Source organism: Lissotriton vulgaris, chromosome 7 (assembly GCF_964263255.1).
Source record: "Lissotriton vulgaris chromosome 7, aLisVul1.2, whole genome shotgun sequence".
Taxonomy (NCBI): domain Eukaryota; kingdom Metazoa; phylum Chordata; class Amphibia; order Caudata; family Salamandridae; genus Lissotriton; species Lissotriton vulgaris.
The window spans coordinates 1,197,956,607-1,197,984,162 of NC_141695.1; the positions used below are offsets into that span (position 1 = coordinate 1,197,956,607).

The window sequence follows — 27,556 nt, forward strand, 5'->3', positions numbered from 1 at the left end:
CATGATATGGGAACCTATCTGGCATTCATAATAATTGGTCAAACTCAGATTTGTTACCGCTATCAGCAGCAGTTCAGAAACCGGTGGAGTATTCCCCTGCTTTGCAATCAAGATGACACTGAAGCTCAGAGACAATAAAACAAATAGTGCTGGAAAACTATGGCCCAGGGCTGGCTAAATTGAATAAGCAAATCGAATGGGGATCACACTTCCATTATCGATGGCAGGGCAATTTACACTAAATAAAATGCACCGACAGAAACACTACCCACACTTGATATCTTTGACTACATGCGCCTGCGACATGTAGTTGTGGCTGCCTGACGATCTTTCCCACTGTGTACCCCCTGCTTACATATCCCATCAAAATCCAGTTAGAAAAGGCATGGGCTCCTCTTTATATCTATTATACATGGATTTATGCACAAGTAGCTATAACAAAGCGCTGGAGAAGTGGAAGACAGATATTGAGCAAGGTACAGACACAGGTACTGCCACAGTATTACTTAACACCGAAGGAGTAATTTCTGTCCTGTAACTCCAGTTCTGTAGTAGGGGTATCTCTGTTATAGTCATAATCTAGTGAATAGTCCCGCCCATGTGCGTGGACCCCGGCAATCAAAAATAATATCTTAAGTTGTCAAATCATGCAGAAACTGCAAAGACACTTAAGAGAGAATTTACAGACAAATAATGCAGCCTATATCCACAGGCTGCACTGTCCAGTACTTCAACTAGAAATTCCACCAAACAAAACCACACACAACACAGCCTGCCCAGTTTCTTCCATAGAGAAAGTTGCCTCTACCGGTAAAAGACTCTGGAATGATAGAGAAAAAGGCATGGACAGACAAGCCCCATAGGCTGCCATTATGTGGCTTAAATAGGATACTGTGCCTTTAAGAGAACTCTCCAGAACTTTCTCCCAGTATCCCAGAATGCACAGCAGGTCAGCTGAGCAGCGAAGTTCTACTTAACTACCTCCTATCAGAAGAGACCTCAGAGCTGCATCTTTTGAGCCCAGTACTGAGCCTGAAAAGCATTTCCAACCCCACTTACAAGTAAAACTAGCTAAAATGTGCCTGGCTGCTATTCACTGAAAAGCTCATTCTGTGTACATTTTTGGCATACGTTTGCTCCTGCTGGGTCAGCCAAGTGGCAAATTTCTACTTAACCACCTGCTATCATGGGAGACCTCAGGGCTGCATGTTATGAGCCCAGTACTGATCCTGAAAAGCGTTTTCAACCCCACTTACAAGTAAAACTAGCTAAAATGTGCCTGGCTGCTATTCACTGAAAAGCTCAATCTGCGTACAATTTTGGCATACATTTGCTCCTGCCCGAAGATTGTATGGACATACTGAAGGAGTCTAAGAGACCTTCCACTTATTTGTCTTTAAATTATCTCTTAAGTGTCTTTGCAGTTTCTGCATGATTTGACAACTTAAGAGATTATTTTTGATTGCCGGGGTCCACGCACATGGGCGGGACTAATAATTAATTAATTAATTAATTGCAAGTTTATATAGCGCTAGGATCGACTCCCGGAGGAGTATCTCCGCGCTTCGACCGCTGCGAAACCCTTCCTGGCTTCCCTGAGAGATGGTCCCTTAATGGGTATCTCCAGGGTGAGACCAGGCATCCCCGGCGGTCTGGTGGGGCCGTTAGTGCAGATGAGGCAAGCTTATGCCCAGAGTTGCCGAGTGTGATCGCTGATCAGAGTGGGCACCGAGGCGAGAGAATTATCGAGTCCGCTGACCCTGGTCCAGAAACCTGCCGCGTCGGGAATCGAACCCTGGTCCCGGGCCGTCCTCTGCTCTCGGGTCTGCCGCCTCTAACCAGTGAGCCACACTACTGCACTTCACTAGATTATGACTATACACAGAGATCCCCTGCTACAGAACCAGATTTTGGTTCCCAGATTGTTTGAAAAGTTACAGTTTGGTAATTAACAGCCACACATTCTGATGGCCTGTGTCTACCAAGGGGTAGTTACAAGGCCATGCAGGAGAAGCTAGGGCGCTCGACCTCGGACCTGGGGATCTGGGTTCGAGTCTCGGTAACGACGCCAAAACCTCCTGTGATTCTGGGCAAATCACTTAATCTCCCCGTGCCTAAAATGAACGTGTGTCCTCATGTAACATAACTGGTGCTATGTAAAGCGCTCTGATACCCAATTCGGTTCTGGTCTAGTTCGCGCTATATAAAACTCTGCAAACAAAAATATATATATAGCATCTGGAAAGACAAGGCACAGGCACTGAAGTCTCCGGAAGGTAAGATCTGGCGTTGTGTGCAGACACCTTATCGAATGAGGCTTCAAGAATGCCACTTTTTTAGCTACCAAGTTCGCTAACTGGGTCTGGGGCTTTCTGCTCAGGAGCAACACCCTGATTAACTAGTTAAGAGTGGAGGAATGGGGGAGTGTTTCTCTGTTGGATACCATAGCGAAAAATCATCCCTGCGTCTTGGAATGTTTTATCTAGCTGATGCTGGGGAACCTGGGCCTGGGATGTGATATTTTTTTTCTCTTTATAAAATTGTATTAACAGTCGTTCTACATGTTTTTATACCTACCAGTCCAATTTCAGCATATGAAGGTGTGTTCTTCAGCCCCCAGTTTACTCCGTTTGTACATGCCTGTTCTGCTACAGATATATCCTGCAATTCTCTGGTAATGGGATGGGCACATATTAATATCCCTCTTTCAAACTGAGGATTTGAGGCGTATGTTGCTCTTAAAATCATTATATAATGAAAGCCGTTATCTGCTTTCGAAAATAGCATTTGATATTAATGATTCATAGAAATCCCCTCGCTGTTTCACTTGGGGAGGTCTTGTGTAGATCTAGCTGAAACCCCAGGGGAAGACAAGACGACATTCTGATCTTGGTGTGCAAGGCATATGTATGGTCATGATGTAGTTAACCTCTACCCGTACTGTTCTTATAAACCTTTGCTGCCCCTTACTTTGAAATCAGAGGTGGCTCGTTGTGGCTTAATAATGAGCAAGTTGCTCATGGAGACCTTTTGTAATTATGCTGTCTGGTTTCCCATTGGTAGGGCAGTGCTGCGCCGAAGCCATGTGCTGCTTTTTACTCCTACCAGCTCTAGGCTGAGCGAATAACAAACTAAGCACGTTTCTTGCAGCAGGATTCCATGCAAATCAGTTGTCATATTTTCCAGAAACAGATATCGCCCAGTTTATTCAGTTTAAAAACAGGCAGATGGTTTTCATTGGCACACACAGTTATGATTTCTGCTCATAGGAATTTAAAATAGCATTTACATTTGTATGTCTAAACAATGTGTCAGCACATATGCATGCAATCATGTTTGTTCATCTCTTTTTTTGTCATGTTTTTCTTTGCAAAGTAAAATGTTGGTTTAGTACTGCTTTACTTAATCACTTGCTCATGTCAAAAAGTATTTTGTTAAGGACATCTAGCATGCGGTAATGTACCATTACCGAGTGTCAAAGCAGCAACACTAAGGCCTTCATTCCTTTGGGTTTAGAAATCCCAATTTGGGTGCAAAGAGGAGTTTGCGTCTGAATTGTGCCTAAATTGTCACACAAAATACATACAAAAGAAAATAAAAGAAAAAATTAACCAATGTGGCCACACAGCGCAGGAGGATAACTGACACTGCTCTGCCTCTGGGCTTTACGGCTACGTAGCTCTGAGGGCTTTAAGGCTCTCAGGGTGTTGCTTGTCTGGAGATCTTAGTTCTACATCTCTGTTGCTTGAAAGCAGATCGATTCAGGTGGTGCTTGCTTCACTCCGTGTCCCAAGCAGTGGTTGAAGTGCAGTAAAAACAGTATGGGGACGCGGCGGGCCCAGATTTCGCAGGCACTTTTGTAAAAAGTGCTGCCTTTTTTACTAAAGTGCTGATTTCTCAATTTTCGTGAAAATCGCGAAATCCTGGAGGGTCTAGAAAATGCCAATGACAGTTGACCTTGCTAGTAATGACTAATGTACCTGTTTCTGATGTCCTTTAAATGCACACTTATCAGATGGTTATTAATCATATAGCCTGTGATAGGTATATCCCACGAATAGCATTGATTTCATATTGCCACGTGCCGAAGATACTGATGTGATCTATTTCTCTACGAAGTGAAACCCATGATGTCAACCCCTGATTGTTGTTTGTAATACCTTTACCTGCATTCATAAAAATCTTTAAAATGGCTGTTGTATCTTATCTTCAATACAATGCATCTTTCCTGGTTCATGGTCCTTGCTGCTCAGCCAATGTGGATGCTGTAGAATGTTGGTATGAGTGGTGAGGTCACAGAGTGTTGGGATGCCTGGGGAGTGTGAGTTGAGAGTATGGGCTGAGCAGCAAGGGAGCTGCTCCTGGTGGGGCTTCGCATTATAATCTACAAGGCTCTCACTTAATTGATAACTACCATCTTCAATAAATACCATCTTCATCATCTACACCTCAGCTTCAATGGACTTATTTTATATTACCACATTTGGCAAAGACACGTTATGCTGTGCCATCCTTTACTTTTCCTGCTGTGTTTTCAGGTCTTCTCAGGCAGCGTGAAGGTTTCCCACTTTTCTGAACCGCATTACAAACTTGTCTTTGCTTGGTTTTTCAAGGTATTTTGCGGTGATGTTTCTTTGCCAGTGTGTTTTTAAACAATTCACATTCACTTTCTGCTTTTAGTATTTACATTATTTTATGCAAGTTCAGTATTCCAATTTTCTCTGTTTTAATGAATTTTAATGCTACATGATTTAATTTGTCACCTACATTTCCTGCTTCATTTTCATCAATGTACCTTGCCTCCAAGTTTTACAGAGACATGTGTGTTTTAATGGTCTTGTGACTATGTGACTTTAATTGTCACCAACATTTTCAGTTTTATTTTACACTGCTTTGCTTTAAAGTTTTAAGGGATCCTTTTATCTGAATTGAGGTTTGCATTGTGTTATGGCCTATTGGCTATGTGACTTGCCATTTTAACACATTACTTTGTGTGGATTCGTCAGTTACATTGCTGGAGATGTTAGTTACATATATTTAGTGCATGCTACTTTTACTTTATATGTTTAAATTGTAAGATTCCTTTATGTGGGATCTACACTGAAATGACCTAATGAATTTAGTCAGCCCAAGTTTTCAATTTTGCGCAAAAGTCTTCTGTGGGTCTGGCATTTGAGGTTTCTGACACATTTCTTTCTCTTTACTCCTAGCGGGTGTTCTTTTCACCTTTCTCCTTTCGAGATCCTGTTTGTTTTATATTGTTGGGAGTATCTCTTGTCTTTTCTGATTGTTGTTTCCACATTTTAATATTTTATTCTCAGCTTATCTTCATACTAGTCTGGCCAACTTGTGTATGGTGGTGACTCTGAACGTTGTTCTGCTGTTCGTTCTTTTGGTGTCTGCACTTTGCATCCTTAATTTTATTTGTCATTGTGCCCTGAAAAAGGGGAAGATGTGTGTTCTACTTATTGTCCTGGTGCCCTGAAAAAGGGAAGAGGTGTGTGTCTTGTGTCACTTTCATTTGCTTCTCTGCGATGTCTTTTCCTTGATCACTGTAGGTTTGTGTCACTCTCTTCTTACTATTTCTCGTTTATCACTGTAGGGTTCCTTAGCATTTTACACATAGGATTTATGACATATCTTCATTTAATGTTTTGTGTGTCTTTATAGTTTCCTTCAAGGTGTTTCGTAGCTTCCTCATGTAATTGTTACCAATATGATTGATATGCCTATTTATTGATTTGTTATTCACATAATTGTTATTGATATGATTATTACATTTACTTCTTGATGTATCATTCAGTTGTTACTTATAAGGGGGAAGATGTGTTGTATCTTATCTTCAATACAGTTCATCTTTCCTGGTTCATGGTCCTTGCTGCTCAGCCAGTGTGGATGTTGTAGAATGTTGGTATGAGTGGTGAGGTCACAGAGTGTTGGGATGCCTTGGTAGTGGGAGTTGAGAGTATGGGCTGTGCAGCAAGGGAGCTGCTCCATGTGGGACTTCGCATTATAATCTGGAAGGCTCTCACTTAATTGATAACTACCATCTTCAATAAATACCACCTTCTTCATCTACACCTCGGCTTCAATGGGCTTATTTTATATTACCACAGTGGCCTTCAAGAATATGTAAAAGGCTGTCAATAGCTGGATAATAATCCCAAAGGTGGCTATAAAAGGTTCCTGTTTTTAGAACGAAGACGTTTTCAGGTAATCTCCTCTGCACTTTGCACTGTAGATCCTCACTTTCATACCACCTCTCTAGGCGGATGCCGGGTGCGGAGAGTGTGAATTTCTACGCTGACTACAAGCGATAAGCGAGCAATTTTAAAAAGCGATTTTAAAAGCATACAAGTTATCTTGTTTTTAATTTTATCTCAATTACCTGTTGTATCGTCCTAAACTGTCGCTGCTATCTATTGCACTACGGCTGGAGCTGACTACGAGCTCACTACTCTGTGATTGTCTCCTCTGCACTTTGCACTGTAATTCTTCTCAGGCACCTGGGGCGGAAAGCCGGGTGACCGTAGGCCTCTCCGACTTTTAATTCTTTCCTTTCTCCTACTCACCCTGAACGCGACGCGCTGCTCGGCCCGCATCTCCTGTCCCATTCAGCCGTTACATTGAGCTGCTGAAGGGTTTCCAGGGACCGGCAGGCGTGCAGTTCTGTGGCGGCCATCTTGGGGGTAGGCTGGCTCGCGAGGCGGCAGTCTAGTGGTGCAGAATAGCGCCGCCCGTGACGCCTTAAAACTGTGCTTCTCCTTAGCACGGGTTAGATCCTCACTTTCATACCACCTCTCGAGGCGGATGCCGGGTGCGGAGAGTGTGAATTTCTACGCTGACTACGAGCGATAAGCGAGCAATTTTAAAAAGCGATTTTAAAAGCATACAAGTTATCTTGTTTTTAATTTTATCTCTATTACCTGTTGTATCGTCCTAAACTGTAGCTGCTATCTATTGCACTACGGCTGGAGCGGACTACGAGCTCACTACTCTGTGATAGTCTCCTCTGCACTTTGCACTGTAATTCTTCTCTGGCACCTGAGGCGGAAAGCCGGGTGACCGTCGGCCTCTCCGACTTTTAATTCTTTCCTTTCTCCTACTCACCCTGAACGCGACGCGCTGCTCGGCCCGCAGTCTCCTGTCCCATTCAGCCGTTACATTGAGCGGCTGACGGGTTTCCAGGGACCGGCAGGCGTGCAGTTCTGTGGCGGCCATCTTGGGGGTAGGCTGGCTCGCGAGGCGGCAGTCTAGTGGTGCAGAATAGCACCGCCCGCGATGCCTTAAAACTACGTGCCCTTCTCTCCGCGCTGCGGACGCATGCTGCAGAGGCGCCTAAGGAGCGCCAAAAGAAAGCCCGTCTGTGCCCGTCAGCGTCCCGGAGGCGGCCGGGCGCGGGTCTAGCTGGGCAGGCATAGCTAGTAGGTTAAAATATACAATGGATGAGTTGCTCTCCCTTAGGACCCCGGGCAATACCTGCTCTAGGGTTCTCCCCAAATGCCCTCGGATTAGTCACAGATGCTCGGCCTGTGGCTGGACGCCAAGCCAGGGATCTGTTTCTCCTCCTAGTCCTCCTCCCAATAGCAGAAGGTGTCTGTTGTTGAACACCAGGTCTTTGGGAAGGCATGCGCTGGATATCCATGATTTATTGACGAACTCTAAAGCGGACTGTCTGTTTCTGACGGAGACATGGCTGGGAGAGGGTGCAGGACCTGACATTGCCACTGCTATCCCCCCGAGCCATGTGATCTTCAGGAAGGACAGAATTACTGGCAAGGGGGCGGTGTTGCTCTAGTCGTTGACAGGCGCATCACTTGTTCCATTCTTCCCATGGACAACATCACTGGGTGTGAGGTTCTTGCCTTCTCCCTCGCCTTCTCTCCTCAGCAATCATGCATAGGTCTTTTGATCTATAGGCCTCCGGGCCCAATGGGTACTTTTTTTGAAGAACTTCATTCGGCTATTTCCATACTATGCCTTAGATCTAATCACTGTCTGCTCCTAGGCGATTTTAAACCTTTATTTGGAGATAAGCAAGGAAAAAGGAAGTGCATACATGATTCATACAGTCATAAATGGCTATTACAGTATACCGAAATACTCAAAAGAGTCCTGAGTACAGAGTGGCATATCAATCAGTATATACAGTAATTGTAGAGATCACATAGCATGCAGGAGAGCGATGACCCAGGGCGCACAGGTACACTGATGAGAAGGTACAGTATGAGCATATTCTGTGAGCGCAAAATAAAACAAAGGAGAGGCAAAGAAAGGATAATACATGTAAGGGGAAACAAAAAAAAATGCCAGCGTCAACGACACAAGCATATTACATGCATGATGTACTCCACCAGGCCCCCCTCAGCCGCCAACTGAAACCAGACAGGGGTTCGATCACTATCCCCACCATCTGAGTGGCATACAAGGAAATACAGCCCCCTAGATCTCGCAGAAGAAGGAAGCAGTGCAGCCCCCCCCCCCCAATACCTGAGGACCAGCAAATGTAGAATGATATCGCGGCCCACCGTGATGGCGTTAACCAACCCCTACTCTGTCCTCATGTTCAGAATCAGAGTCCTGCACAGCTCTAGTTAGGAGGTACACCTGTAGCGGGCTCCAAAAGTCTTTGGGTCTACACCTCACGGGCATCAGTTCAGAATAGACATTATATTGGTCCTGACAGTATATGAGATCATTCAACCAATCCTGGAAGCGCGGTACCCTGCCACGACCCCAGCAACAAGCCACCCTACGCTTGGCCAGAAGCAAGGCCACGTCAACAAATCTACGATGAGGGGCAGGCACGTCCCTAGAATAACCCAGCAACATCACCAAGGGGTCAAACGCCACCCCATCCTCCGCCATAACCTGCAGGGCCACATGGACCTGAGTCCAGTATTCCAGCACCCCCGCACAACTCCAAGCCAAATGCAGAAAATCAGCACCTTCCGCTCGACACCTAGCGCATCTGTCATCCTCCGCTAAGTGGAACCGAAGTTTCTTCGCCGGGGTGTAATAGTACCTCTGGACAAATTTGTAATGGATTATTTTCAGGCGACAACTGGAAGAGACATTGGCAGTAAGTCCACAGCAATACTGCCATTGCTCGTCGGTAATAGGGGCTCCCAGTTCAACAACCCACTGCTCACGCACCCGATTGGACGGGACAGAGCGCTGTCGGCGAATAGCACCATATAATTTCGACACCAGGTGACGCCCATCTGAAACCAACAGCACATGGAGGGGGAGAGTGACCTCCGGCTCCGAAGGAAAATCCGGTAGCAAGGCACGCATGCCCTGCCTCAGACGAACATAGTAAAACAGCTCCAAAGGGGACCAGGCAGCAGCTCCAAAGAAATGAGCCTGGGTACGGAAGGCGCCTTCATGAAACACGTCTCCCCACGTAAGAATACCTAGCCGCCTACACAATCGTTGAAACCCCGTTTCCAGCAACAGAGACAAATCAGGATGATAGGATAGAGGCAGGGCCGGCGAATAAAGAAAGGAGACGCCCAGCAGTCGTGCTACCCGTTTCCAGGCATCCACCGTGCATGTCACCGTCGTTTGAGGCGTATCCACATCTGACACCTTGCCCAATACTAACCCCTCCAGCGGGAGCGGATGGGCAACCCAATGTTCGGCCGCTATCTGGGGCATAAACGGCGTGGGGCGCATCCAGTGATAAGCGTAATGCGTTTGAGCGCTAAGATAGTAAAGCTCAAATTCAGGGACGTCAAATCCTCCATCAGAATAGGGTAGTGTAAGGGTAGCCCAGGCCACCCGCGGCTGTTTGCCCCCCCAAAACAATCGAATAAGCTCAGAGCGAAGTCTACGAAAGAAATAAGCACCAGGGTGATACGGAAGGTTTTGAAACAGGTACAGAAATCGGGGCAAGACTACCATCTTGATGAGGGACGCCCGACCGGCCATGGAGAGAGGCAAGGACATCCATCTAGTGACGTCATCTGCCAGTTTAGTAATAGCCACACCATAATTAAGCCTGATCGTTTCTTCTCTGTCCAATGACACAACAATGCCGAGGTACCGCAGCTCCGAATCGCACCACTCCAAAGGGTAATCAAGAGGAAACCTACGCACAGCCGCAGTAATGGGGAAGAGTTGGGACTTCCGCCAGTTGATATGGACACCGGAGACACCCCCAAAAGCAACCAACTCTCGCAAGAGCGCATTAAGGTTGTTTTCAGGATCTTTTACATAGAGCGTGACATCGTCCGCGTACAAAGAGATCCCGACCTGACGCTGAAGACAATTGAAGGCGCTCTGCTGGTGTAACTGACGAATCCTGCAGGCTAGAGGCTCAATAGCAATGGCAAATAGGAGGGGCGAGAGGGGGCATCCCTGACGAGTCCCCCTTGTGAGAGGGAATGGGGGGGATAGCACCCCATTCACCACCACCCTCGCCATCGGATCAGTATACAAGAGCTTAACCCATGAAATGAAGATCCGAGGAAAGCCCATCCGACAAAGTACATCAATAAGATAGCCCCACTCAACGGAGTCGAACGCCTTAGTGGCATCAAGGAAGATGGCGGCGACTGGGATATCAGGAGCAATGGTCGAAATAAGGGAAAACAAGGTACGAAGGTTGTGGGAAGTAGCACGACCAGGCACGAACCCCGACTGATCGGGCAGAACAATAACAGGCATGAGCTCAGCGAGTCTCACCGCCAGGACCTTCGCGAGTATTTTGACATCGCAATTGAGCAACGAGAGGGGCCTATAGGAACCCACATCCAGTGGATCCTTTCCCGGTTTGAGCAGCGACGTAATAGCGACCTCCCGCATGGAACACGGCAGTCGCCCCTCCTCCAGGGATTCCTCAAAAACCTCGCGGAGAACGGGGGCCATAATGTCCACATAACACTTATAGAATTCAGCAGGAAGGCCATCCAGACCAGTGGCCTTCCCATTATTCAGAGACATGATTGCATTCCTGACCTCTTCCACCTCAAGGGGCCTACCTAAGAAAGCCCGATGATCATCCGACAACCAACAAAGTGCCAACTCATCCAGAAACCCGCCATACCGTGTCTCACCAGTCTGCTGTGTCGTGTAAAGGTGTGCGTAGTGGTCAATAAAGGTACGCTGAATCTCCGCAGTGTCCCGACAGCGAGTGCCATCCGGCAAAACCAATTCCAGCACGTCAGACCCATGCCGCGGATGCCTAGTAAGTGCAGCAAGGACCTTACCGGGCCTCTCCCCCTCACAGTACCTCCTCGCCGTCCAATACTTCCCCCTATGTTTAGCCTCCCTGGCAGCCTCCTCCTCATACTCGGAGAGCTTGGTGCGGAACTGACTCAAAAGATCGGGATTCGAGCCAGCCTGCATCCTGCGTTCTAAGTCACGCAAGTCTCCCTCCAAGCCCACTAGAGTCCGAACAATCAATTTAAGCATTCCACAACTTTTAGAGATAGTGACTCCCCGGATCGTAACCTTGAACGCCTCCCATATAACCTCGACACTGTCGACAGAGCCCTTGTTTCTGGGGAAGAACGCCTCCACCTCCTCGCCAAGCTCCGCCCTGAACACAGGGTCAAGCAAGGCAGTTGGAAAAAGGCGCCAAGGCGGGCGCGGCCTATGCAGCCCGGGAACAGACAGGACAACCTTCACCGGGCAGTGATCAGAATACGTACGAGCAAGATGCACAGCCTCCTGCAGTCCAGCCACCAACCCCCTAGAGAGAAAAACATAGTCCAGCCTTGCCCATGAGCTCGCGTGTGCAGTGTAATGAGTGCCCTCCCTAGTGGCAGGGTGAGAATACCTCCAGCTGTCAATCAACCCAGCCTCCTCCACAACCCCACGCAGAACTTCTCTAGCTTGCACATTATACTGAGGACTCCCGTCCGATCTATCCAACTGAGCATGAAATGCAAGATTGAAATCCCCCCCCCCATACAATGTGAGTGGCATCGACAGCAAGCACATGGCCCCACAACGTAACGAAGAAAGTTGGTGTGTCAACATTGGGAGCATAACAATTAACAAACAGCACAGTGATCTGCCCAAGCCGCCCCCACAGTAGCACATAGCGTCCCTCTGGGTCACCCATAGATCCCAGTTCTTGAAATGCGAGCGATCTTTTAACAAGGATAACAACCCCTCGAGCATAAGAGGAGTATGAAGCAAACATCCTGGCCGCTGCCCACCTCCCACCAAAGCAGGGGGAAGGTCCAGGACGCAGATGCGTCTCCTGGAGGAGGGCCACATGAATAGCATGCCTGTCCAAGTACTGGATCACATTTCGACATTTCCTTGCATCATTAAGACCCCTTACATTCCAGGACAAAATCGATATCTTGTCTATAGTGACAGTCGACATTAGCCATATTCAGGGCCCCACAGGACCCAATGAGCAAGGGCGGTGTGTCCGACTCCCAGCAGCAGCCAGCAGCAGGACACCAGCCCAGGATGCAATCGTCCCCCCACATACACTCCACACACATCCCAGCCATCTCCAAACCAAGCAACCAGAACCCCAACAACTCCCCCCCAACAGCACCATCTGTGCAACAGGCACCCAGGAGACACATTGCGCAGCACGCAGCAAATACAGCTCATCCGGCCCAGAACTCGCACACGCGTCCCTCGTGTAGCGTGCTCACCACCATGCGGTCGCCGGAAATAGCGGCCGTTGCTCTCAGGCTCACAGCGAACGAAGGCAAGGGCCCCAAGACCATTGCCGCACAGAAAAATAAAGGACCAGCCAAAGCAGCGGACACGGAGCCGCGTCCGTACACACAGACAGCAATAGCAATCATCGCAACGACCCATGAGACCTGGGCGAACACGTATCGTCAGCATCATCCCCACCCCAACCACCCACCTGATGACACCCCAACTATCAGGCCATGCATACTCCCTCCCTACTCCATTCCCCAACACACATCCAGTCAACCAACAAAGGACTAGAGTCCAAACCAAAGGTACAAGTGGGGTACACCCTCCTGGGAACCCTCTAGAGGTGCACGGCACCACTCCCACACACCACGCCAGTGTCCGAGCCAACGAGTCCCAAATGGCCCCAGGCGCAGCGCGGGGGGGGGGGTGGGTGCCCAGAGCGCGAAACCAAATAGCACCATCCTGCTGTCCCATACCGACCCCAAGAACCGCCGCTCACACATACACTCGCGAACAGCCAAGGTAAAGCCCCCTCCCTAAAAGCGGATGGCCGCGAGGCCTCCGACGCAGACAAGGAAGTAAATGCAAAAGTCATACGTCAATAATGTCTCAATACAAAAAAAGAACAAGGTCACCCCAATCAGGCGACCTCCTCCTCAGCCGCCGAATGTTCACCCTCAGGGTCTCGATCGCCTCCTCGATCTGCAGCCGCTCGATCGCGCTTGAGGCGCTTTACAAAATCCTCAGCATGCTGTGGGTTAGTGAAAAAGTGTTGCTTAGCCTGGTGCGTCACTCTAAGTTTGGCAGGGTAAAGCAAAGCATAGTCCACCTGCAGTTCCCGAAGTTTCTTTTTCACCCCTAGGAACTTACGACGCTGGTCCTGCACCATCGGCGTGAAATCGGGGTACATGGTGAAAGACACCCCTTCAAAGGAAAGGGCTCGGTTGGTGCGGGCAGCTTGGAGGGCAGCGTCCCGATCTCGATAGTTTAACCCCTTCCCCGCGGATGACAAAGCCAGCTCGTCATGGGCATTACCTGCGCTGCGCGGATGACGAGCTGGCTTTGTCACGTTACGCGGGATTTTTAAAAATGCCGCGCACAGCGGGAAAAGCCGCCGCGGCGAAGCGGTTAAAAGACGCGCAATGATGGGGCGCGGTGCGGCTCCAGAGGCCGGCCGAGGTCCCAGTGACCGGTGCGCTCTCTCGACGATGAACTGGGACGAGAAGGCATCCGCACCAATGGCGCCCACCAGGAGTCTCTCCACATAAGTTTCCATCTTGCCAACATTCGTTGATTCCGGCACACCCACTATACGAACGTTATTGCGCCTACTCCTCGCTTCCAACTCCTCATTCTTAGCGGCAATAATCCGCAATATATTATCCATTCTCGCCAGCTGCGTGGTATGAGTGGCGGCAGTATCGTCTTGGTCCGAGATGCGCTGTTCCGCCGTTGTCAGGCGTTCCTCGTGCACGTCTAGCTTCTGGACCACCGCATCCATGCGCAACGATATTTTGTCCACCTTGTCCACTATCGTAGCAAACCCCTGCCTCATCTCCTGCATCATCTGGTGAAAGTCCGGGGTTTGTGGCTGCGGCACAGTATCAGCAACAGGCGGGGGGGGAGACCGTGAGGTCCCAGCATCCTGGAGCAGTCGCGTTCCCCTCCTAGCCGCTCCAGATTCAAAGGACAACTTAGACTGTTTAGTGTCCGGTGTCCCCATGATAAAGCGCTAATAGCACAGCGGGGCACCAAAGGTAAGAAGAGCCAGACTGCAGGCCGGTCCAAGCACTCGACCAAACGCCAAAGCACGGGGGCACGAGCAGGCATGGACGCCCCGCCACTCCCAGAGGAAAAGATGGCCGTCTCCGCTCCCAGGCCAAAGGGGTTGCTCTCTAGGCGACTAGACGATGATCCGCTGTGCCTCCGTAATCAACAGTTCCTGGGGAGGCAGAGGTAGAAGTCGAAAAAAACCAGTTCGAGGACAGGGGAGCACTCAGCAGCATGCCCGGCCAGCTAGCAGGCCCAGTGGAGAGAGGCAGAGCAGGGCCTACACCCCACGTGCGGAGCCGCGGGCTAGCGTGGGTAGTGACGCCGGACTACGGAGCACCCGACCTCCAGAGCGCAAGTCGGGGAAACTTGTAGCCCCCGTAACTTCGGCCAGCAGCCTCCGAATGGAACAGGAGTTGGACCGTGGGTGGCCAGTCGGTATCCCAGCAGATCTATAGGGTCAGATCAGGGCGCAATGATGGTAAGCAGGATCCCTAGTCGGATAATAGCTCCGGGCAGCAGGAGCCTCACGGCAGTGCGGCCATTCTGCAGTGCGCCCTCTAGCGCCCCCGGCGATTTTAATATTCATATGGACCTTGTGACGGATCCCGATAGTATAAAACTCAATTACATCACCTCATCCTTAGGGCTTATCCCGTATCTTCAGTCCCCCACGCATTGTAAAGGTCACACACTGGACCAAATTTATTCCACTATCCCAGTTGACCTGACCTCTCTCGCTCCTGTGCTTTGGTCTGACCATTTTTTGGCAGATTTTCAGATTCCTGCTTAAAGAGAGGAGTGTCTATAGTGGACAGTGGCGTGAAACGTATCCCTCCAGAGCGTTCCATCGGGTTTCCCCGTCTATGCTGATACAGGCCTTAGACATGCAGAAGGCGAGGGAGAAGGTGGAGAGAGGAGCTGGGGCTCCTTGGTATAATGACTCCTTACGGGATATGAAACGTGGGGTGAGGAGGAAAGAACGAGCATGGCGGAAAGAGTATGACGCCACTGCCAAGAAAGAATATATTTCATCCTTAGCGACTTACAAACTAGCCATCCAAACTAGGAAGGCTGCTTTCTTTGAGGAAAGAATAGTTGCAGCTAGAAATCCACAGAAGGAAATCTTTCGGGTCCTGGCTGAGCTCAGGATAAACAAAGAGCAAAGCACTGAGTTCGCCCAGGAGGATTGCCAGAGGTTCCAGTACTTCTTTGTGAACAAGATCTCCGATATTCTGGCAGAAATTGCTGCAACCACACCCCTCGACTGTCCTCGCCCACCTGACCACACTGCCCCGCCGGATATTATACCGTTAGCTGAGTTCTCCCCAATTGCAAAACAGGAACTACTTACGATTACGGACCGAGTTAAATCCGGCTCCCTGGTTGATCCATGCCCTCCTGATGTGTTCAAATTGGCACTGCCAGGTATTGAGAAAGAAGTTTTGCATCTGTTGAACACTTCCCTTCACACAGGACAAGTCCCTCTAGCTTTCAAGGAGGCTCGCCTGATTCCTCTACTAAAAAAACCTGGATCGGACACGAAGTGTTTGAAGAACTTCTGACCCATCTCCCAGTTGCCTTTTCTGGCTAAGGTGATTGAGCAGCATGTGCTGGCATTGCTCTCAGGACATCTAGAGAGCAACAACCTGCTGGAGTCAAATCAGGCAGGGTTCCGTGCCAACCATAGCACGGAATAAGTCATGCTATCAATCCTGGATGAATTGAGGAGTCGAGCTGATATAAAAACACCGAGCGCCCTGGTACAACTGGATCTCTCCGCGGCCTTTGATACCGTGTGTCATGAACAACTATTGTCGCGGTTGAGGTCTTTTGGTATCAGGGGTTCAGCACATGCATGGCTTACATCATTCCTGCAGGGCAGGACACAAAGAGTACAGTTGGGGGACTTCCTTTCCACCTCTGCTCCCATCACTTGTGGGGTTCCACAGGGTTCTGCCCTGTCACCCCTACTCTTTAATATTTACTTGCAGCCATTAATTGCACTCCTGAATAGGATGGACTGCCTAGTATACAACTACGCCGATGACACCCAGATAATCATCCGGCTGGATGATGGCCCGGGAGCGTCTACCAGGTTGCAGGACATACTCAAAGCCACGGTTAATTGGATGTCCGAGAACTCCTTAAAAATCAACCCGGACAAGACGGAAGTGTTGCCTATTTCCATCACGGGCAACCCCTGGAGCGAGAAATTCTGGCCTGTGGAGCTGGGTGTGCCACCGGAACCGGCGACTGCAGTCAAAAGTCTGGGCCTGTACGTGGATGATAAACTCTCCATGAAAAAACAAGTCACCACGGTAGTGGGTACCTGTACAGGCCTGATGCGACAATTGAGGAAGATCTCTGCACTACTCTCATTTTCCACCTTGAGACACGTGGTCTCAGCCACAATCCTGGCTAGGCTGGACAACGGAAACTCCCTGTATATCGGTCTACCCCAGCGGCTGCTGGATAAGCTACAGGGGGTTATGAATGACGCAGCCCGGCTGATTTACAAGAAACCTAGGACTGCCCACTCTTCCCCTCTGATGCAGGAGCTACATTGGCTCCCGATTCGGCAGAGGGTTGTATTTAAAGGATTGTGTATCGTACATAAGGCGTTGTATGGTAATGCACCAAGATACTTGAAATCCCGCCTATCCCCATACACACCGAGCAGGACTTTGCGCTCGTCGGACGCTACCCTCTTGTCCCAATCCCGTTTTAAACTGGCCACGGTGGGGGGACGTGCTTTTTCCAACACACTCCCAGCTTTGTGGAACAAACTGGCCCCAGAACTAAGGAAGGAATGCAATCTGTTATCCTTTAGGAAAAAGTAAAAAACTGTACTGTTCAAGCAAGCATGGAGCAGCCTCTAGTCGTTGTGTTAAGATCAAGTAAATACCGAACCCCACTACGTAATCTGGACAAACAGCGCTTAGAGACCCCGGTGGTTATAACGCGCTATACAAATTAAATAAATAAATAAATAAATAAATAAATGCATCCATGCCTGCTGACGGGTACTCTGGAAAAGGACCTCGAGCTTTTGCAGGACTGGTTGATCCAACGGCTAGCTGACCTAGCTCCTCCTGTGCCCCCTAGGACACGATCAGTGAAAACATCAGCCCCATGGTTCTCACCAGCACTTGCTACCAAGCGTCGGCAGTGTAAAAAAGCCGAAAAGGTATGGCGTAAGCACTATGACGCCAGCGCCAAAGAAACCTATAGGGCTTTGGTTAGAGATTATCACCAGGACATCACAGCTGGTAAAAAGTCCTACGTGGCTACCAGAATAGAAGATGCTTCCAGTTCCTGTCAGGAAATTTTCAGGATAGTTAAGGACTTTATTTCGCCTCCGTGGTGTACCCCTAAATCTAAGCATTCTGAATCCTGGATTTCCGAACTTGCTGACTTTTTTTCCAGCAAATTTCGGACTATCGAGGCCTCTTTTGGAACTAATGATACGTCTCCCATTCCTGACCCGTGTTCTCCACATCTGTGCCCGACCACTGTGGGCCCTGCTCTGTGGACTTTTCCTCCTTTGACTGCACAGGCCTCCTTAGATCTCCTCTCCAAATTGAAATCTGGCTCTCCGTCAGACCCGTGTCCTGCTAGTCTTCTTGCACAACTGGGCCCTACGTTAAACCATCTTATCAACCCAATACTTAATCTCTCCCTTAGTTCGGGTGAGGTCCCCCTGCCATGGAAACAGGCATTCATCCTGCCACTGCTTAAGAAGGCCAACCTGAATCCAGAATCCCATGCAAATTACAGACCCATCTCTCTCTTGCCAGCGCTTGCAAAAGTGGTCGAGAAACATGTTCACACCACCTTGTCCCTCTTTCTCGAGACCAACGACATACTCCACAAGTCGCAGTCTGGTTTTCGCTCCAATCTGAGCACCGAAACAGCTCTGCTCGAGATCACCGAGGTGATTAAGGAAACCTTAGACAATGGAGGCAAAGCTATGTTGGTGATGCTGGACCTTTCATCGGCTTTCGACACCGTCCCCCATGACCGCCTCCTTTCTAGACTCTGGAGATTGGTCTGAGGGGGACGGTGTTCCAGTGGTTTAGGTCCTTTCTTTCGAATCGCCAGCAAACGGTCTGGGCCCCGCCTTTTTCGGCCGTCATGCCGTCCTTGGAGGTCGGAGTTCCACAGGGCTTAATTTTTGCGCTCATGACCCCATTGGCGGCATTGGCGGAGGATTTCGGGGCCCAGATCGTCTCGTTTGCAGATAATATACAACTGCTGCTTACGTGTGGCAGGGGCTGCGATTTTGACGGGCCATCCATTCGGGGCTGCCTTGAGGCTGTGTTTGACTGGTTTAGTCGCAACAGCCTCAAGTGCAACCCCGATAAGTCAGAGGTGCTCTTCTTTGGTGGTCCTGCAGACCCCCGTTGGAAGGAGTGGTGGCCTATTGCCATGTTCGCTCCTGCCAGCGATTCAGGGGCCGCAAAGAATCTGGGCATTCAGATTGATAATAGCCTCTCTTTCAGGGCCCAGGTTTCCGCCCTGGCCGGCAAGTGTTTTCGATCCTGAAGATGTTGAGGAAGTTCCTGCCGTTTCTTTCCTTAGAGCATAGAAAGATTACGGTACAGGCCCTGATAGGCTCTCGTCTGGATTATTCCAACGTTCTATACCTAGGCCTTCCGGACTTCCTCCTTGCGCGTCTCCAGGTTGTGCAGAACTTGGCGGCCCGGGCCATTTTTGGCCTTAATCGAAGAGCCAGGGCCAGTGAACTTCTTAAAACCCTTCATTGGCTGCCTATTAAGAAGCGGATTACTTTTAAAGCCCTGACCATTGCCTTTAAGGCCCTCCATGGTACCGGTGCTTGTTATCTTCGAAAACGGATCAGCTTCTATCTTCCCTCCAGATCCTTGCGTTCCGCCACCCAGGGCAGTCACCCCAGTGATCCGTCGTGCCCGCTGCGGGGGGCGGTCCTTCAAACAACTCGCCCCCGGCTTTGGAACGCTCTTCCTTTGTCATTCAGATCTAACACCAGTCTGCTGGCTTTTAGGAAGGATCTGAAGACCCTGCTTTTTATGCAATAAATTCGTTTTTCCTCACTCTGTCTGCTCCCTCTGTTTTATCTTCCACGTTGGGTTCGTGAGGGTCTTCAGCGCCGGGACACTCTTTGGAGTAGCCGTGCGCTATAAAAGTACCCTCTTAACATAACATAACATAACATAATCGAGAGTTCTACAAATAAATTGGAACTCTAAAATTCGACCCACAGCTCTGTTTTCAGACTCTTCCTGCATCTCGGAAGTGATCTGTCTAGGCTTGTGTTGATTTATGCTGACTGCCAAAATGAAGCTCTCATTAGTAGACCTTGTATGTAGATGCACAAAGTAGTGTAGAAGTTGCCAAGCTTGGGGCACGCTCTTGTAGAGTTGGCTTGAACATTTAGCAGGATACAACTGGTCAGCCCTAACATGCTAAATGAATATATTTTCAAATGTTATTCTCACGAGCCGGTCAAGGGTGATAAGTGAAGGGAAGATTTGTTCCCTGAGATCAGTGAGAGTTACAGCATCTAGCTCTGTTGTCTGTATGGGACAACAACCCTCCCCTTCTCAGCCTTTAGGTTAAAATTAATGGATGAACGTGTGAAAAAGCCCAAGTTATGTGTGACCGCAGAAGGTGGTGAAAACATGTGCCAAAAGGTATGTCTTTCTGCATGGCTTTGGTCTCTGAGGTGTGTTTCCTGGTATGAAAGATAGGTTCAGGTCCCTAGGCGACAGACTCAGGACTGTTTGTCTTTTATCTAAGTCAAACTGCAAGCAGGCAGTCACCCCTAGATTATAGGAGGTTTCCAAACTCCCACATAAATAGATGGAAAAGTACCTCGTCCATCCAAAACAGATTTATGTTTAACATTCTCTCTTTCAAGTTATTTACTTCTGTTTTATTTTGATGCTACTTTATATTTTTACTAATAAAGTGATTTTTATCTATTTCTTCATACATTTATTCCTCAAAATTCCAATAGAGCTCCTTCTGATCGCTGCCAGCTATGCCCCTTTTAAACAAGTTGCATAGTTTTGGTAATGCTCTTTCTAGTTGATAACCGAAGATTCCTCAAGTAGAAAACACCCACACCAGACTGGATCTAGAAAATGTTTTCACAGCAGTGCTCCTGCACACCAATAGGTGGCGTTGTGCAGATCTGCGCTAACTTCAAACCACCCCGGAAGTCACAGAGCTGCATATAAATACAAACCCTGAGAGCTGACGTCAGTTTCTTATCTTTTACCCTTTCTGGACCATCAGTGGTAGAATGCAACCAAGCGTTGGTAACAGTTTACGGAGTACTAATTTGGGACCTTTTTAGACACCCAAAAACAACCCAGCACCCATCATAAATGATTTTCACAGAAGGGTGAATGGTGGCAAGGATGACATCCATCACTTTAGGTAGGTAGCAAATCAAACACTGTCAACAACCACCACTCAATCTCCATGCATGTAGGTGTAGTCTGCCTTGATTTGGGGAGATGACCCTGTCCTATTACTAAGACAGGAGTTCCCTGCAAAGTGGCAGACTGAACGGAGGACAGATGTTCATGGCCAGAAGGTTTGGGTAACACACTCTTCTGACCCAATCCAAAGACAGCAGGATGACTTGGGCCCGGTCGCTCCTGATCTTTTTCAGAACTTGGGTCAGGACAGGCAGGAAAGAGTAAAGCAGGAAAGAGTACAGAAGTCTATTGCTCCATTCAGACTGGAATGAGTTCCCTAATGAGTGCTTTTGAGAAAACTACAAGTGCAAACTTTGAAACTGCCTGTCCGCGATAGTGGTGTAAAGATCTAGCCAGGGCTCTCCCTACTGTTAGAAGATGCCCTACGCCGCCTCAGGATGTAGATGCCCACTTGTAATCTGCAAGACAGAGCTTGGTCAGTTCATCCACTCTGGCATTCAAGGATCCTGCTAGGTGGTTCACGATCAGTAACCTGCCCTGGGGCTCCAACCACCTCTAGAGATGCAGAGCTTACTGACAGAGGATCCAGGACTCTCTCTGGCCTGCTTGTTGCAGTACCACATGGTAGTAGTGTTATCCAAAAGAACTTTCACAGGGTTTCTCCTTTATAGATGGCAGGAAGGCCTTCAAAGCCAGACAACTTGCCCGCAACTCCAGAAGACTGATGTGGTACCGGCCTTCCATGTTAGACCAGAGTCCTCCAGATGCTTTCCCAGCCTAGTAGGTATGCGTCCATCATCACTATCAGCTCTGGGTGGGAAAGAGGGAGAAGCAACTCGCTGGACCAATTGCGTTTGAGCAGCAACATCTGAAAATCTCAAGCCATCTCCTCTGCGCCCTCAATAGCATCTGTCAGACTCCCTTGATACTGGGCCTAAAAGCTCTTCAAATTTCATTGAAGAGCCTGCATGTGCCGCCTGGCACAGCTGATGAGGAGGACAGATGAGGCTAAGAGGCCAAGAAGCCTCACAGCCCCTCCCACCTGATCCAGGATTGAGCCTGAAACATCAGGATCCTAGCCCAAATGCCCTGGATTTGTTGTTGTGGAGGAAAAGCCCTGTACTTCAGTGTCCAGGGCTGCCCCAATGACTGGAAGTTTCTGGGACTTCGGCTGCCAAGAAGTTAGGTGTAACTTCAAGTCATGGTAGTGAGACTCAATGGTGTCAAGGGGTGCATCAACATCTAGAGATGGTCTACTACTGACTACGGCAAGCTTCCCTTTAATAGACATTCATCATGGTACAGAAATACTGGTTTGCTGACCTCTGAAGATTGGCAGTAACCACCACCATAACTTTTTTTAATGCCCAAGGAGCACATGGGAGGCCAAAGGGGCAAACAGTGAACTGAAAATGCTCCTGGCCTACCTTGAAATGCAGATAACATTTCTGAGACTGCTGGATTGGTATATTAACCCGTTCGCTGCTTCTGTCGGCCATCGGACGTCGCGAACACTACCTAGCTAGTGCTGCACACATCTGTTGGCCGACGCGCCCCGTCCACTCTTTCAAACCGCCGCACCGCAGCGGAATTCGTGCCGCGGTTAAGCAGTTAAAATACAGGTCCTACAGGTTCAAGGATACCATCCAGTCACCCTGGTCCAGAGGAGACAGGATCCGGGCCAGCGTGAGTATTTTAAAATTGTCATGCTGCCAAATGACTTTCAGAGGCCGAAGGTCCAGAATAGGCCTGAACACTTCTATTCTTCGGAACAAGGAAATACCAAAAGTCTCAAGCTCCTCCTCTTTCCAAGTCTGGCAATTTCTAGATGGCACTCTTGGAGAGCAACAGTCGCACCAAAAGTGACAGAATGGACAGGTGCTTGTCTGAAACTTGCTGTGGTGTGGGAGGACTAGTGGGGAGGTGAACAATCTCTAATCTGTCGGAAGTGATGGATGGCAGACCTGGGAGGAAATGTTTCATCCTGACCCCCATGCACCACAAAGGGCAACTTAAGAGGTTTGGTGGCAACTGCATCACGGGAAGAGGAACTGGAGGCCCACATGTTGCCTGCTAGACCTGTATCCATGCCCTCGAAAGGACTGGGGTATCTGCTGCATCGATGGTTGGGAATGCTGTCTATGTCTATAAGTCAGCCCTTTGGAATAGCCTTTGAAGTTTCTGAATTGATGCAGAGACAGTTTGACAGGTGTCAACAGCCAAAAGGAGCCCGCTGTAGCTCTGCTGTACTTAAGGTGCTCCAATGCAGAATTTGCCTTTTCACCGAAAAGCCGAAACACATCAAAAGGCACATCCATAAGGAAGGTCTGTACATCACCAGAGAATTCTGTAGATAACATTCATGCATGTCATTGAAGGACTACATTGGTACTGAATGCCCGACTCAGGCAATCCGTAGTGCCCAGACCTGCGCGATTAATGTATTCGGCGGAGTCCTGTTCACTGTGAACCTTCTGGGCAAATGAGGCCCTAAGTTCTTCTGTGACAGCCTGCAAGATTTGCTGGCCACATCCTTAAGGATATCTTTGTAAAGGCCCAACAGATAAACAGCATTCACGCACCGCAGAGTCAGACTTGCACTTGCCAAAAGCATCAATCATCCTGGTTTCCCTATCCGCATGAATTTGGATTCACCTTACTGGTTGAGGCCTGTCCCATAAGATTCTCTGGGGTGGGGTGCTTGGGAGAAAATCTGAGTCACCAGGTACCAGTATGGCCAACTGAATATGCATAGGCAGGCAAGTACAAGGATTCGATCAAGTAGCCATCAAAGTATTTGTGAGGGCATCACTGAAAGGAAGTAAGGGCTCAGAAATCACTGATCTAGGCTGAAAAATCTATGTTAGAATATTAGTTTTGCTCTCAATGGAGGGTAGCTGCAATTCTAGTACCTCAGCAGCTCGCAATTTAAGACCATTGCAAATGAGGCCTCTCTTCCGCTGGTGGCCCAAGTGGCGAATAAAGCTCTGTCTCGGGATAGGTGTCAAGCCCACTGGCATTCTATAAAATGAATGAATAAAGTATCACCCCTATAATGAGCGGGGAGCAGCTATCCCCATCACCACTTGGGTGCCCACTGCTCTGGTACAGGATCAAAGAACCAAATACACAGGTGAGCCACAGCTAATAGGTGTGACACTGCAGAGGTATTGGATTAGTCAGGGTGCAGGACAACCGGTTGCACTTTTGTAATTTCATAGCGCAACATTGGCTAGGTTCAAGCTAAAGTCAGTTCGGGGTCCAGCACTGATGTGACATCACATCACCTTTGGGCACCTGTGACAGGGAATGTCATAAATCTCGGGGCAGGAGCAGAAGTCAGCACTGTTGGCGTTATGGGCCTCATAACGGAGTTGGTGCTGGAGATGAGCCTGCTGGTAGTAACACAACAGGAGGTCCCTGCAGTTCATAGGGCCCAAAGGTGTGCCAGAGGAAACCGAAACGTGCCAAAAATTTGCAGTAAGGCCTTCTTGAAGTCTGCAATCTGCAACAGGTTAGACAGCGGCTGAGGTAAGCGTTGGGGATCAGCTGAGAAATCAGGTTAGTGACCGGTGAACTCAATGGGGTACAACTTGCATTTTGATGACCTGGGGCTTTGCGTTTATAATTAGAATGTCAGGATGGGGTCAAGTCCTTATTTGCTGTCTGATGCTTGCACTTGGACTTACTGGAGGACTTTGAGTGCACAGTTGAGCTGTCAAAGGTGCGGCCTTCAGCACCAGGTTTGAGGCCACGGTTTGGGCTGGAGTGGGACCTACGCGAAGGCTGAAAATTATTTGTGTGTTTGGTGACATACAGTTTTGCTTCCTGGTATTGGATCAGCTTTGGGTGCATAAGGGGGCACTTATGACATGACTTACAGTCGAATCCAGACAGCAAAGACACACCTTGTGAGGGTTTGTGACAACATTTGATTGTGCAGTGGCAGCGTGGCTTGGGGACATCATTCTCCAGCACCAGCAGTGGTCTGAGCAGGTGAGGGCAGTGGGGTGGGGATGTCGACAGATGACAGAATAGGATTTATTTATTTAATTGATTTTCCCTATTCCGTTGTCCGTCAACTCCATCCGCGCTTAACTGCACAGACCACCGTGGTATAGCACGCTGTTGAAACCATTAGAAATCATCGGAAAAGAGACAAAAAACAGAAGCTGAGCAACGCAACCACGTCAGAATGCACAGAAAGAAATGAACTGATGTATGTGCTGTATATGAGGCCCTGCTCAGTCACTTCCCGGCAATGTGAAGTCAAAGCAAGCTGCACAACGTCACCTAGTGGTGCATGGGAGCACTACTATGGAAAAGTTTTCCGGATCCAGTCTGGAGCCAGGGGCGGCTCTAGGCTCATGGCAGCCCTGGGCAGGGAGCGTAGGTAGGGGGCCCGAGGCTGCCAAACCCCCTGCCAGGGGCCGCCACCCAAATATGTATCTTAGGATATATATTGGCGTTGCGGCCCCTGGAGTTTGACAGCCCTGTGCAGGTGCACAGCTTGCACATGCCTAAGGCCGGCCCTGCTGGAGCCTTAGGAGTATTCTAAGTTGAGGAATATGCAGTTAGAAGTATACATCAGAAGTGTCAGTTATTGGAACCTTTTCCATGCAATGCACTGCCCCATGCACTGGCCAGTCATGTCCATGGCATCTCAGCCCTCATCTTCTTAGGAGTAGGTGGGATTTCTGGAACCTCCCCAAGATGGAGTCGTTGATGTTAAATGTATTTTCTCCAAAGTGCCAGAGGAAGGTCACTTTAAGGAATCCTCAATTTTCCACCTAATTAAATTCCTTTGGCAACTTTGATTACCTCAATATCTCGGTTTCATAGTGCATCCAAACTGCAGATATGGACACTGGCAGAAAGTGAAGTCCAGCCCAAAGTGGCTGCTGAAAGGCTGACTGGAGAAAGGAAAGAAGGCGAATTCCTTTGCTTTTTGGTAACAACTGAGGAGTGTAACTGGTACACTAGGCTTAATCTCCACATTGTGCTCTGCATCTTGAGGCCATATTTAACTGCAATTCCTCCTGTTAGGTAAACGTACTACTAGACCGTCTTTTGTTTCTTTGTAGAACATTTCTGTGTACCACTGTACATTTCCTTCAATTTATGTAAATTCTACGTTTTTCCTGCTTGATCTTCATAAATCACAAGATGAAGGAGTCAAGAAGATTGAGCTTGACTTTTTGATGTAAGTGTTGTTCACAATCTAGTGAAGCTGGGTAACTTGTGTTTCATTTCAGAGTTAGCCACAGGCCCAGCATATTCACCAGCAGCAGTGTGATCATCAACCAGAAGAGACTGAAAAGGGCCTTCCTGGGTTTTCAGCAGAGATGAGGAATAGGCAATGCTCTCCACACTCTTGAGGGACGCTTTGCTTACAATTACATGTTTGTTAAAAACTAAATGTGTGAAAATTCAAATAATAAGAAATTCCAGATTTACGAGGGTGTTCCCAGCAGTGGAAAAGTGTGTGCAGTGGTTCCTTAGGTATTTTTGTTTCTATGAGTGGAGCAATAGGGACTGCAGTCCCTCAAGGACACTTCCGTGGGTTGGGGACACACTCCAGCACATACCTTGTAGCCTTCCGTCCTGCCCTGACACCACCGGAGGAAGATCCCCCTCTTTGATCCTCCATAGCGCCGGAAGAATGCCTCCGAGTCTTCGGCCCATTTGTCACTGCAAGAAACGAAAGGCAAGACAACATCACAGATATGGACATCTTCTCGGACTAGTAAAAAGACCGGCATCAAGCCCAATGTCGACCAGATAATCAGTGTTAGGATTTGTCAACTTCCTTCCCAGAAGGCGGACCGGTTGTCAGGTTACGTAACAGTGGCCCTAAGTCGTCGTCATGGGTCCTTCAGTATTAGTGACTCTACTGCCCATGCGGTAGCAGAGGGCGGGAGTGCATATGAGGGCTTGGGACCAAGTACAGAGATATGTGGTTTGATTTCAGGGTCATCGTTCATCTTCAGGGAGGCCATGGCGCTCTGACCACTATTGACATGTCGTTTGAGTATATGTCCTCCAACACTGCCCTACCACTAACGTTGCACCCTCCCCCTCCCCACCACCTCCCACTACTTACTGATCCCTCCATGGCTTTCACTACTTCATCACCATACACCACCGGCTCTTCCACCTCAAAGGCTGTGGAGAAACAGCTTCCGGCCCAGACAGAGGTGGTGTTTCCAAGGGCACTAATGGAGAAGCCCATTTTTACAATAAAATTGGCAGCTATGAACTGTAGTAATGGAACAGCTGGGAAATTGTTTTGTTACAGGGGAGAGAGAAACTTCTCCCCACCCATATTTTCTTCTCAGCCATACAACCCTGAAGCACTGCGCTAACTTCAAAACTGCCCGGTTTGGCATTCTCTACCTGAATATGTCCTTCTCGTTGGGAATGAACTTCTAAGAACTTTGGATCTCTGTATTTTATTATTTTTATTTTTAACGAATTAAGTACTGGGCAGGCTACGTAATTTGTAACAATAATAATAATATTATTAAAGTGTAGGGGCCCGTATTTTCCTTAGGAGTCCACTTCCGATTAGAAGGCAGCTTGGTCTTCGTTTTGATTTCACCTCTTGCCTCGAGTCTTCCACCACCCTGCACTCCCAGGCTCGTTAGCTCACTTGTGCGAGTTCTTGTCCAGCCCTTCTATCTCCCTTAATTATTGTTTTCCTGTCTGTCTCG

At 48.7% G+C, this 27,556-nt stretch overlaps 1 protein-coding gene across 2 annotated transcripts in view; it reads right to left on the minus strand.

Moving 5' to 3' along the window:
- Positions 1-27,556, minus strand: part of LOC147703160 (uncharacterized) — a 243,297-nt gene that overhangs the window by 50,335 nt on the left and 165,406 nt on the right. For both annotated transcript variants that reach the window (XM_086931701.1, XM_086931702.1), the window contains exon 11: positions 26,432-26,534. In XM_086931701.1, the coding sequence (XP_086787827.1) occupies positions 26,432-26,534 (103 nt within the window). The remainder of the gene's footprint in view (positions 1-26,431; positions 26,535-27,556) is intronic.